The sequence below is a fragment of the Zeus faber genome (assembly GCF_960531495.2).
Source record: "Zeus faber genome assembly, chromosome: 16".
NCBI classification, from domain to species: Eukaryota; Metazoa; Chordata; class Actinopteri; order Zeiformes; family Zeidae; genus Zeus; species Zeus faber.
In genome coordinates, this window is record NC_137202.1 from 18,685,850 (window position 1) to 18,698,378 (window position 12,529).

A 12,529-nucleotide genomic window follows, 5' to 3' on the forward strand; every position below is an offset into this window, starting at 1 on the left:
AATGTGCACCTAGGTTATAGTGCCTGTTGCACGGACCTTCCCCGCTTCAGCGAGCACTCAATCCATGGCTCCCTGGAGCCTGGCGTGGGGATCCAGCCCCTGCTATCGGTGTAGGTACCAGATGTGCTCGGCCTGACAGATCGGCTCGCACGCGCGAATCAGAGGGTGGAACAAATCCGGTGGCGCAGTTAAAGTGAAGGCATGCCAGATGAGGTGTGGGCGCCGGCCACACTACTGGGCTTTCTCATTCACGCGGTTATGCTTTGTATGAGCATTATTACCGGAAATTTTGATCGGCAAATTAATTATTTATCTTTTTTTTTTTTTTTATAAATTTTACTGGGCAAAAAAAAAGTAATTACCGGAGCCAAACATCAAGGAAGTGACGTAGTGCCGTAAGGCGTAACACACTTTTCCCGCGGTTTCGTACCGCAAAACCGGTTATGTTGCACCACAGTTACATAATGCAGGAACAGGCATTCAAGAAGAGGGGTGAGGATGAGATGCCATTCTCAATATTACAAGTCAGTGTACCATCAAAATGATTCTGAAGCTGTTATTTTAGGATAAAAAAATGTTACACAGTGTTGCTTTTTGGATTGAACAATTTGGACTTTTTTAAGGCTATGGAGCATTGAATAGTAAGGAGGACTTTAAGGGGAATAAACTTTGAACACAACTAAAGGAATAACCTTGTTGTCTCCAGACGTCTCTACATTAGAAGAGGTCTGAGCAGGTTCCTCTCTCGGTTCTTTGCAGTCATGGAGGCTCTGCTTCTCCTCTGTTGGCCGCTCAGGTTCCTCCCCGATGCTCCCCGGGAAGCGGCGCCCTGAAATGTCCACTTGAGAATCTCCCCCGACAACAGCGCAAAGCGTCTCCATTTTGGCCTTGAAGACTGACGGGGCCGACGTGTCCTGGTGGGACGAGACACTGTCCAGGACCTGCAGCAGCTGAGGAGGCTGGAGGCTCCCTGCAGCAGGCTGCTGGGTCTGCTCGTGGACTTGAGGTTCACAACCTCTATTGACAGATTCTTCTCTGTTTGAAAAGGGGTGTCCTTGCTCCAGTGAATCCATGAGATGATCCAGACTGTCCACAAGGCCTTGGCCTTCATTTCTTTCATCTGACAAACCTGACCGTGGAGACTGTGTAATGTTGTGGTTGTTATTGCCTTCACCACCTTGTTTTTCAGCCTTTCGCATGGTATCAACATTGGGCCGACAAACTTGGTCTTCCAATTCTTCTCTGTTTGACCTGGGGTCACCGTGCTTCGGTGAATCCGTGAGGTCCAGCATGCTGCTTTGGACAAGGCTCTGGGCCTCATCTCTCTCATCTAACACACCTGGAGACTGTGTAATATTATTGTTATTATGACCTTCACAATCTTGTGTTTCAGCCTTTTTAGTGGCAACAACTTTGAGCCCACAACCTTGGTCTGCCGAGTCTTCTCTGTTTGAACTGGGGACACCTTGGTTTTGTGAATTAGTCAGATGGTCCGGGTTTCCACTGTCCACAAGGCCCTGGGCCTCATCTCTCTCATCTAACACACCTGGAGACTGTGTAATATTATTGTTATTACGACCTTCACAATCTTGTGTTTCAGCCTTTTTAGAGGCAACAACATTGAGTCCAGAACCGTGGTTCACCGATTCTTCTTTGTTTGAACTGGGGCGCACTTGGTTTGGTGAATCCATCAGATGGTCTGGGGTTCCACTGTCCACAAGGCCCTGGGCTAAATCTTTCTCATGCAATACACATGACCCTGGAGACCCTTGTGTACTGTTATTGTTGTTATGACCTTCAGCACCCTGTGTTTCGGCCTTTTGAGAGGCATCCACATTGTACCCACAACATCGGTCCAACGATTCTTCTCTATTTGAAGTGGGGTCTACTTGCTTCAGTGAATCCATGAGATGATTCAAACTGTCCACAAGGCCTGGGGCTTCATCTCTTTCGTCTAATACATCTGACTCTGGAGACTGTGTAATGTTCTGGTTGTTGCATCGTTCAGCGTCTTGCGTTTCAGCCTTTTGAGAGGCAACAACATTGAGTCCGGAAGCTTGGTTCACCGATTCGTCTTTGTTTGAACTGGGGTGCACTTGGTTTGGTGATTCCATCAGATGGTCTGGTGTTCCACTGTCCAAAAGGCCCTGGGCTTCATCCCTCTCACCCCTCACACCTGACCGTGGAGACTGTGTAATGTTGTGGATGTTATTGCCTTCACCATCTTGTTTTTCAGCCTTTTGTATGGTATCAACATTGGGCTGACAACCTTGGTCTGCCAATTCTTCTCTGTTTGACCTTGGGTCACCGTGCTTTGGTGAATCCGTGAGGTCCAGCATGCTGCTTTGGACAAGGCTCTGGGCCTCATCTCTCTCATCTAACACACCTGGAGACTGTGTAATATTATTGTAATTATGACCTTCACAATCTTGTGTATCAGCCTTTTTAGAGGCAACAACATTGAGCCCACAAGGTTGGTCTGACCAGTCTTCTCTGTTTGAACTGGGGACACCTTGGTTTTGTGAGTTAGTGAGATGGTCCGGGTTTCCACTGTCCATAAGGCGCTGGGCTTCATCTCTCTCAACCAACACACACGACCCTGGTGTACTGTTCTTGTTTTTATGACCTTCAGCATCCTGTGTTTCAGCCTTTTGAGAGACATCCAAAATGTACCCACAACCTTGGTCCACCGATTCTTCTTTATTTGAATTGGGGTCTACTTGCTTCAGTGAATCCATTAGATTGTTCAAACTGTCCACAAGGCCTAGGGCTTCATCTCTTTCGTCCAATACATCTGACTCTGGAGACTGTGTAATGTTCTGGTTGTTGCAACGTTCAGCGTCTTGCGTTTCAGCCTTTTGAGAGGCAACAACATTGGGTCCAGAAACATGGTCCACCGATTCTTCTTTGTTTGAACTGGGGTGCACTTGGTTTGGTGAATCCATCAGATGATCTGGGGTTCCACTGTCCACAAGGCCCAGGGGTTCCTCTCTCTCATCCCTCAGAGCTGACCCTGGAGACCCTGTTGTAATGTTCTGGTTCTTATTGCCTTCGGGGTCTTGTGTTTCGGCCTTTTGAGAGGCACTGACATTGGGTCTGCAACTTTGGTCTACCGATTTGTCTCCTGTTAGACTGGAGTTGCTTTGCTTCAGTGAATCCATGAAATGGTCCAGACTGTCCACAATGGCTGGGGCTCGATACTGTGTACTGTTTTGATTCTTCTGTTCTGGGCCTTCAGTGTCTTGTCTTTCAGCCCTTTGAGAAGCATCTACACTGATGGTCTCCTGCTCACCTTGCGTGGACTGAACATTAGAAATAGAGGCAGTCCTACACGTAGTGTGCGAGTCTGACAAAGCCTCAGAAACCACAAGAGGATTCTCTGAAGATTTGTCTGGTCTCTTTACATCTGTTAGAATGTCTATTTCTGAATCAGTTTGCTCATCATTTGTGAAATGCTCCAGGCTCCTTCCCGGCTCTGAACAGCAAGCAATTTCTATACAACTTTCACTCTGTTTGCCATCACTCATTCCTTCAGTCTGTCGGACTTCATTAGTGGCTGTAAGACTGTGCCTCTCTGGGGAAATCCTAGCGTCAATATCTTCACCTAATTCAACCCCAGCCACAGCGCTGCAATCTGAATAAAAAATAGTGTCAGTGGCTGATATTACCTCTGGAATAATGTGCATGGCATCTGGTTTAATGTGCTCTGTATTTTCTGGATCAATCTGTGATGTAATTGTTCTTTCACACACAATCATTGGCTGGCTGTCAGTATTTTCTGGGGATCTGGGCTCTAAATCCCTCTCTGATTGAAATTCTGCCTGGTGAGGTAAAGCAAATCCTTTCGTGATCCCTCTCTCATGGTTACCGTTCGACTCCGAAATTGAGCAGACACTATTTCCCAAGAGACTCCCTGGTGATGAGGGATCTACACTGTGGTCTGTCTTGCAGATCAGAGAGGACCGAACAGCACTCAACACGCTCTCTGTTTTACCGTCGTCAGTCGACACGTCACTATGGGATGAGGACATACCTGAGTCACTTGGAACTGGACTGACAGCCTGATTCCCCACAAGGGAATAATAAGCTTCTCTGAGAAAATCATCATCTCCAGTGGAGCTGTCCCCGACGGCAGATTGATTTGTGGAAGTCTCGTATTTGTGCTCTGCCTCCATCTGACCGGAACCCTCGGGGTTTCTGTCCGTCAGACTGATCGACAGTGACAGGGATTGGTGAGCATCGTGTGGAACGATAGTTCCAGAATGAATCATCTCATCCGCCATCTGGCTCTCGATCAAGTCCTGTCTGTCCCGATCTGCCCTCAATAAAGATGTTAACTCAGTCTGAAGCCCAGCAGAGTCTTCGGCTGCCTGGTTCAATGTTGTGGGTGAAATCATCTGGGTGCAGGGAGTCCCATGATTAATACATGAGGAAAGTGCAGGATGGGGTTGATTGACAATCTCTCCTGCATCCACTCCCGCTGTCTGCTGTTCTGCATGTCTGTTTCCTATCTGCTCTGTGGTCAGATAAAACGCTGCGGCGGCGACGTTACCGCTTTCTGCCTCATTAATAAAATCTGTGCTCGGCTCATTAGGGACGGCATCACTCGCCTTTTCCTCAGGATTAATCATGGATTTAGGAACCATGTCTGAGCGGCAGATATCAGCATTACCTTCATCTCTTACAACTTCAGATAGCCACCTGTCTCTTACACCAATGGGGCAATCTGGTTTTGAGTCACACGAGCCATCTGGAAGGCTCCATTGTTCCTTAAAATGCAAACTGACATCAGAGGATAGCCAGCTACTTGCCGCTTCAAGTTGTATGACCGACTCTGAGCCTTCCTCATCCCCTACAACATCTCCACACCCTACATGCCCCTCCAGCTGCAGAACTGTCTGCTCAGCCACAAGGTCCTCATTGAAAGCTGCCTCCAGGTCATAGCACGTCCCGTCCAAAGGAGCCCCTTCACCCGTTTGCCACCTGAGAAGACCCATGGCACCTTGTCCTTCATATTCTTCCTTCCACTCCTGATCAGAGAACGAATCGTCACAAGTTCCTCTTGAGCCGCTCTCTTGACAAGAGTTCACAGCCAATGTGGAACTTTGGGAGTCATAATTCCTCAAGGCCCGGTCAAATTTGCTTTTATTCTCTGAACGTAAAGCAGGAAGGTTTGACCCCTCAGATGCAATATCGATTCCTCCGCTGGGAGGTTCTCTGACATCCATATCTTCAGCGGTTCCCGTCATAGATTCATATTCAAAATCAGTATAATTTGCACTAACCAGATTCTTGGAGTCATTGTCTAATGGATATTTGGCGGCTGTGACGGGTTTGGGTTCCATGTGATCAACACAATGTCTTTGATCAGAACTCATCTCATTTCCCCAAACACCAAAATCATGTGAATTTAATACCTGCTTGGTAGTGGAAAACCCATCCGTCTCCTCATCGATGTGCAACAGATTAGTCAGATTATATGTATAATCGGAAGATACAACCACCGGCAGACATTCTGTCGGAATATCTGCCGGTTCTGGTTGCTGACAAACTGAAGGTCGAGGGTTGGAAACTTGCTCTTCGTTCTTCCAACACTCCGAATCTTCAATGAAGAGTTTGGCCATTTTGGTCAACTGTCTGTCAAGTATCAGCAGTCTCCGTCCTGACATTGGGTCAAGGTAACTGTTCATCATCAGGTAGGAGCGGAATAACTGTCTCACCTCAGCAGGAGATGGAGCATTATAATTCCTAGCAAGAAACGCTTTATTTCCTCCAGCATAATGACTTCCATCAAGTGTAAGTTCTCTAAACATGAGCCAGGAAGAATATTTCACGTTCAGGTGATCAATATCAGGCAACACTTCAGGAAACTCCATAGATCTCAACACTTCCGACGTGCCCCGGTCGATCAAACCCCTTTCAGACGCCGAATTGATGTCCACCACTTCAGAACTTTCTGGGATGTAAAAAGCTGCTATCTTCTGCCCGTTGCTCAGAAAATCGCTGCTAACATCTGTTACCACGTGGTTTTCCCCAGAGCGAGGTATCAAAAGTCCCAGAACACCACCCTGTTTCCCAAGCACTATGAGCGTAGTGCTGCACTGCATCAAATCACACTGAACAGTCCCATCTGCCGTCAACGTTTCCTTGTTTCCAAGCCTGGTTCCTATCTGTTGACTCTTAAGTTTACGTTCGGCATCCGGGCGTAGAAGGCTATCTGAGTTTCCACCCGTTTCTCGGTCCATATTTTCATCCACTGACATTGTCGGACCGGCATCTTTACGCAGCAGGTTCTCATGTTCAAACTTCAACATCAGCGCTTTCTCATCGCACAGCGCACAGTGGCCCTCCATCCCCGTCGGGGAACCGCCTTCATCTACGTCGGATTCCATCCGGCCCTGCTGAGACGTTCTCTGCAGAGCCTCCACGTAGACGGAGGCGGGAACCAAGCCACAGCGAAAGGCCGTCTCCAGGGTCACGGCTTCCCCTTTGTAGAACATCTTCGGTCCTTCGCCTTGGTCTCGGACCTCTATCGTCTTGACGAGCAGCTGCTCGGACCTGCCCGACTCCCGAACCGAAGCTACGGTGGTCAGGGACGTAGAAGAACAATGTGGACCGCTGATGCACTGGTGTTGTTTTTCATCCAGCTTTGGGCTTTGGTTCCGGGCTGGGCAAACGTCGTGTTTCAGGGAATCTCTTAAGTCCAGATGTACCTGGACCTCAGAGGGGAACGGTCGGGCTTCTGCAAGAACAGCCCCAGGAATCTGGTGGTCCTGGCCATGACTCTGACCGAGACTCTGACCAGGACATTTCTCCACCCTTCCAACATATGCGTCATCGGTGGTTTTACATTCCTGTGAAGAAGGGAAAACATTGACTTAAATGCAAAGATCAACTTCACAAATCACTGGTTATACTTGATAATATTGTGTTAAAGAAAAATAAGAAATTGTAATTAATCTATTTTCAAAAGTTCAAGGAGAAAACTCGTACTCACCGTTAGACAAAAAGGTGTTTGTTAAGAGATTCGAGTGCAAAAGTGCAAGACAGCGTCAGGCTTTTAAAGGCAGAATAAAGGACATGAATAGCACATGAAGCCACCATGCATCTGTGAATGCAAACCTCAAAACAGAGGACGTTGGACACATCAGAGAGAGAGAGTTGGAGTCGGAGACAGTTCAAGCGCGTGGTGATGGTGACATCTCAGAATGAATGAAATGTGATGACGTGGGCGCTGAGCAGTGGTGTAGTGCAGAGTATTACGCAGGTATAGGGCGTACCACCTACTTCTTTTTCAGTTGGCATTGCATACGGTTACACCCGCTTCTAAATCCCCCCCGATGCACATAATTCAGTAATGTCCTGCAAAAGCCATATCGTGAGAGCACATGAGTGGCTAATCCAATCGCATGTGAATAAATGCTCTTTAATACTTTTTGGTGCAAATATTTAAGAGTATACCCACATCTCCGGGCACTACTACACCACTGGCGCTAAGCATGTTTACAGCACACTCAAAACCAAATTTGATTAGTCAAAACGTCAACACTGCTGGATAAAAGGACCAACGTGACCGAGGCAAGAAAACTTCTGACGTTGTACTCGGAACCAGGTCCAGGAGGCAAACGTTAGTCATGCAGCTGTTTCTACCGGTTTCTTTTCAACTCAATCAGAGGTTTTGTCGACCCGGAGGGCGTTCTCCAACCTGGCCAGCAGGGGGCGTCTGCTCCGCACTCAGCTGGGACAGGTCGCTGTAGGCCCGTCCCAGATCCTCCTGCTGCTGCACCGCCTCGCGACGCTCCGCCTCCGACATCCTGATCGGTGCGAAAAACACGTCACCGAGCTTTAGACTTCGGACTAAGAGTTAGAATTAGGTTTAGATTTAGGCTTAGATTTAGCGTAAGACTCAGGTTCAGGCTTAGATTTAGACTCACTCAGGAAATGGACAAAATCCATCAATATTCACGTTTGTCTATATTCTCCACATTGGCATATCGTCTGTCTTCACTATATTCATTCTTTATATTGACATATTATTTATATTCACACATTGTCTATATTCTCTATATTCACATTCAGACTGAACTTACTTGTCGCTGTGTTTATTCATCATGGTTTGCATCGCCCTCAAGGCTTCTGCAATTTGTTCCTTTTTAGTTGCCATCTCTTCAATGGAAACCTAAAATAATAACAATAAAAAATGAGTCAAGCTGCGAGCAGCAACGAGTGCGACCCCGAAGCCTGGACCTCTCGCTGATGCAGCAGCGATGCATCGCTGAAGAAGCCCGGACCAGAGAGCAAAAGGTGCACATGATGCTCATGCTTGAGAGTGTGTCCATGAGTCGATGAGAAAGCTGCAGATGCATCAGTTTTTGTTTGACCCGGGCGACAAAAACTCAATGCATCTCATGTAAAACAGTGCGCCGAGTCTAAAAAAGCATGTTTGGTCCACATCGGACACAGCGTTTACAAGCTGCGCCCACTTCCCCTCCATATGGCGTTCTCGCCGTACGGAGAGGAAGAGGAGAGGAAGTTTCTGTCTATGGCGGACATAGTGTTTGGACTTTCGGGAGCTCTTTCATAACTTTCTACAATGAAGGTTCAAAGAATCCCGCAGAGCAGGTTTGACGACAATTGGACAAATGGCCAAGGAGGAAATAGAAAAAATTGGATTTTCATAAAATTCGAAATATCAGGAAAAACAAGCCCCTGGTAAGCAATTGTTGTCACAGTGGGAGGCCGTGAGAAGCTGGATCATCTGACACTAAATCCATGATCGTAGGACAAACAGGAAGTGAGATTATGGCCGTGCCTGAACAATACATGCACGCTCCATCCATCCATGTACCAAATTAAAAAGCAACTGGTGGGAACACGGTGAACTAAAAAAAGTGGCGTAATAATAATAATAATAATAATAAAAATTATATTTATAATAATAATAACAACAACAATAACCATAATAAAATATAGAATTACAAAAGGTGCTTAACACTAACAATAACAATTATAAACTACTACCTGTAAATTTGACATTTGAGTATTTTTATTTAATGCTGTTGTGTATTTATTGAGGAAGCTCATTGTAAATATTTCTAAAACCGATTACGTTAAATGCACACAACGCACAACAAAACATAAATGTAAATAGTCTATAGTGAAGTCAAATGTTAGTATTAGTATCGATACAACAAGTTATATCGCTCAGAAGGAGACTGAAGATGGTAGATATTACATTATAAATATATACATATTAAATTTTTGATAATCATAATTATTACATTATATTTAAAATGTTGTTTTTATACCATGTTTATGAGGAGATACAAAACTAAAAACAACAATAAATTAATAAATAGCACCGGGAACACGATTTTATATTTAACAGATGAATGTCAGTCGTGTTAATAGTTTGCATTATTAAAAAAAGAGCCATTTATTGACCAAAATAAACATAAATAGATCAGGTCAGTGTTAAGATAGTTTGAGGACGGATGCACAAAATGTAATGAAGCTAAAACAAAAAATTAAAAAATAAAGTATTTTTTATAAATACAGAAATATATATTACCTTCTCAGAGACCTCCGTGTTTGCGTTTCCATCCCTCACACCTTTTCCTCCGTTGCTCTGCTTGACGCCGGACGTCCAGTGCAGCAGCTTTTGGACTTTATCTCTGAGCTCCTTCTTCTCCTCGTCGGCCGATCGCTGGAAGGCAAACACAGACCAGACGTGAAATAAAATAACACTAAACACAAAGGACACTCAAAGGTTCATTCAAGACGATTCAGTCAAAACCTCTCGGAAAGAGAAAAGAATCTTGTCACCTTTTTGGAAACAAGTTCAGCCACCCCAAAAGACCAGTTTAAAAATACAGTATTATATAAAAAAAATACATTTAGTATTTATTTTTTCTTTAATATATTATCGATTTCTGTATTTTGTTATATACAAAGAAATATAATATCTAATAGATCAAAACATGTTTTTTTATATATAACAAATATATTTTGAGCCAGATCAGATTGGTTCTCTACTGCCCTCTGGTGGAAGTCAGGTGCATTACCTCCACAGAGCAGACCTTGAGTTTACCTTTGTGTCCTTACTAGCGCCGTCAAATGACGGACATAATTAATTGCGATAAAGTAAATAAATACTAATAATTAGCGAGTGAGAGTATTAATGTCCCTAAAGCCCGAATCCCGTTGGAGCAGCTTCGTCAAAACCAAATAAACCCATCTTCACCTCCTCGTCCTCGGTCCTTCTCAGCGTCTCGCCGGCGAACCTCACGCACTGCGTCGTGAGCGTCACCAGAGCCGTGTAGCGCGTCCGCAGGTCCATGAACTGGGGAGGGAGTGAGACCAGATTAAATTCCGAGTCCAGTTCGAGGCACCGCCCCCCCCCCCGCCGCCGCCGCTCCTCGTCCTCCGGAGCCGTTACCTCCTGCTGCACGGCATCGGAGCAGCTCTGCATCCTGCGCTTCTTCAGCGGGGACTTCTGCTGCGAGTCCACCATGGCTCTGTAGGTCATCAGCTGCAGCTCGTAGTCCTGGGGGAGAGGGAGGGTTCGGTGTCAAAGCAAACAGCCACAGCCAACGTCTTCCACTGCTCGGGAAATGTGCACACTGATGCTAGATCCACATTAAGATTTGGACTGTAAATAAATATAGTAATGATTACCTCTCAAGCATATATATTTTTTGAAATACTCACTTTAACCTCAGATGAGTAGTGCTCTGAGTACTTCTGGCATTCTCCGATGCTGCTCTGTTTCTGCTCTATTTCGGCCACAAGAACCTGAAAACATCCGATGTATAATTACAACATTTACATTAAATGACAACAAGTATGCCTATTATAAACAGCAGCCCCCCGGTCCTACCTTCTGGTGGTCCAGCAGCTCGGCCAGGGCCCTGCTGTCCGCAGGCTGGTTCTCCTGGGTCCTGAGCTGCTCGGCCTCCATGTTCCGGACCCACTGGTCCAGAACTCCATAGGAATCCCTGTAGAGATCCAAAGACTTTCCGATGCCCTCCAGGTCCCGCAGTCTGGAGTCCGAAATAATAAATTAAAAAAAAAAACCACACACACACAACAGGGGCAGAGTCCCAGAGGAACTGAACAGGGGTCATTTTCGGGCGTTTTCGCACCACGGGAACTTTTTCATGGTTCGAAGAACTTTTTGGGCCCCTTTTTTGGGTCCGCACTGCAGAAACTAGGACCGGTGGTAGTTCTTAGAAATCCGTTCTGACTGACTTTTTTAGCTCCTCCTCCAGGGCAGGGACTGACCGGCTAAATGGGAACCTTCAGTGGCGTAAGTGCACTGGGATTGGCCGGTCAAGTGGCATCGCTCTGGGTGCGCACCAGCCCATGTACGCTCAGCGGTAATGAAAAGCAACCAATAAAAATAAAAAACAATAAAAATAGTATTTTTATTGCAGATGTATTTATTTCATTTATTTGATTTTCCGACGTTCATTTATCGATACAAAGAAATACGCGTGCACTGTCCCAATGAGTGCCCGAGCCTTACCAAAGCCGGAACTAACTTTTAAAAGGCGCCTTGTAGATCTAATGTGAGTGAAGACCAAGCAACTGGGTGGCTTATCTCTCGCCTCAAATTTGTTCAGAAGCAATATTTTGGTGGACTGGGAAGGTGAAACAGGTGAAGGCCACGGAGTGAATACAACGCGGAACACGGAGGTTGTGCCGAAACCCCGTTGGCCCAGGTCACTTCAGAGTCCCAGCGTAGTGCGAATACAACCTCAGGAGGAGCCCCCACAACGGTTCGGTGCAAAAAGGGCAAGTCTTCATGAAGGGGGACAAAATATGAGGAATGCATGCATTGTTCATGCAGGGGTGGAAATGACTATAATTTAGTATTTTTTTTTTTAATTATTATTATTATTATTCGTACTTATATTTGTACAAATAATGCATCACTCATACGCCCATGGAGGCGGCCATGCGAGGCTCGCCGGGAGCAGTAAAGGCTGATTCACGCCCGGGTGGCGTAGGTTCCGTGCGGTGGCTTTTTCGTCTCCTACACGATCGCTGTGGTATAATATCAGTTCGCCGCAGGGGGAGAAAAATTCGGCGTCCGTGCGGAGCGGTGCCTTGCCCGAGGACGCGACCAGGAGCGTACCCCCAGGGGGAGGAGGGATCGAACCGGCAATCTTCGGATTGCTTGCCAGCCCGCTCTACCTCCTGAGCCTCCGCCCCTAAAAACAACGCGAGTCACCCGACCTCCGCCCCGACCGACCTGGTGTCTATCTGTGCAGTCACGCTGTGCCAGCGCTCCCCCAGCTGCTCCGCCTTGTCGCGGTGCCAGTCCAGGTGGAAGTCGCGCTCGTTGTGGGACTTGAACATGAGGTCGCTGACGGAGCCGGCCCTCTGCAGCTCGTCCTCCAGGAGGCGGGACAGCGCCCCCTGCTGGCCCTCCACCTCCCCGCGCCACCGCTGAAACGCATTGAAAAACAGAACAGATAGAACGGTCTGCGCCCCCTGCCGGCCCTCCGCCTCGCCGCGCACCCGC

General features: G+C 46.7%; 1 protein-coding gene across 1 annotated transcript in view; it reads right to left on the bottom strand.

The window, feature by feature from the left end:
• dst (dystonin) overlaps positions 1–12,529 on the bottom strand; it is a gene marked incomplete at its 5' end in the record, with an annotated part of 180,712 nt that overhangs the window by 78,728 nt on the left and 89,455 nt on the right. Inside the window, 9 exons of the mRNA XM_080016404.1 lie at positions 693–6,854; positions 7,706–7,814; positions 8,091–8,179; positions 9,572–9,706; positions 10,244–10,342; positions 10,439–10,546; positions 10,711–10,794; positions 10,880–11,042; positions 12,257–12,453. Of these exons, the coding sequence (XP_079872530.1) occupies positions 693–6,854; positions 7,706–7,814; positions 8,091–8,179; positions 9,572–9,706; positions 10,244–10,342; positions 10,439–10,546; positions 10,711–10,794; positions 10,880–11,042; positions 12,257–12,453 (7,146 nt within the window). The remainder of the gene's footprint in view (positions 1–692; positions 6,855–7,705; positions 7,815–8,090; positions 8,180–9,571; positions 9,707–10,243; positions 10,343–10,438; positions 10,547–10,710; positions 10,795–10,879; positions 11,043–12,256; positions 12,454–12,529) is intronic.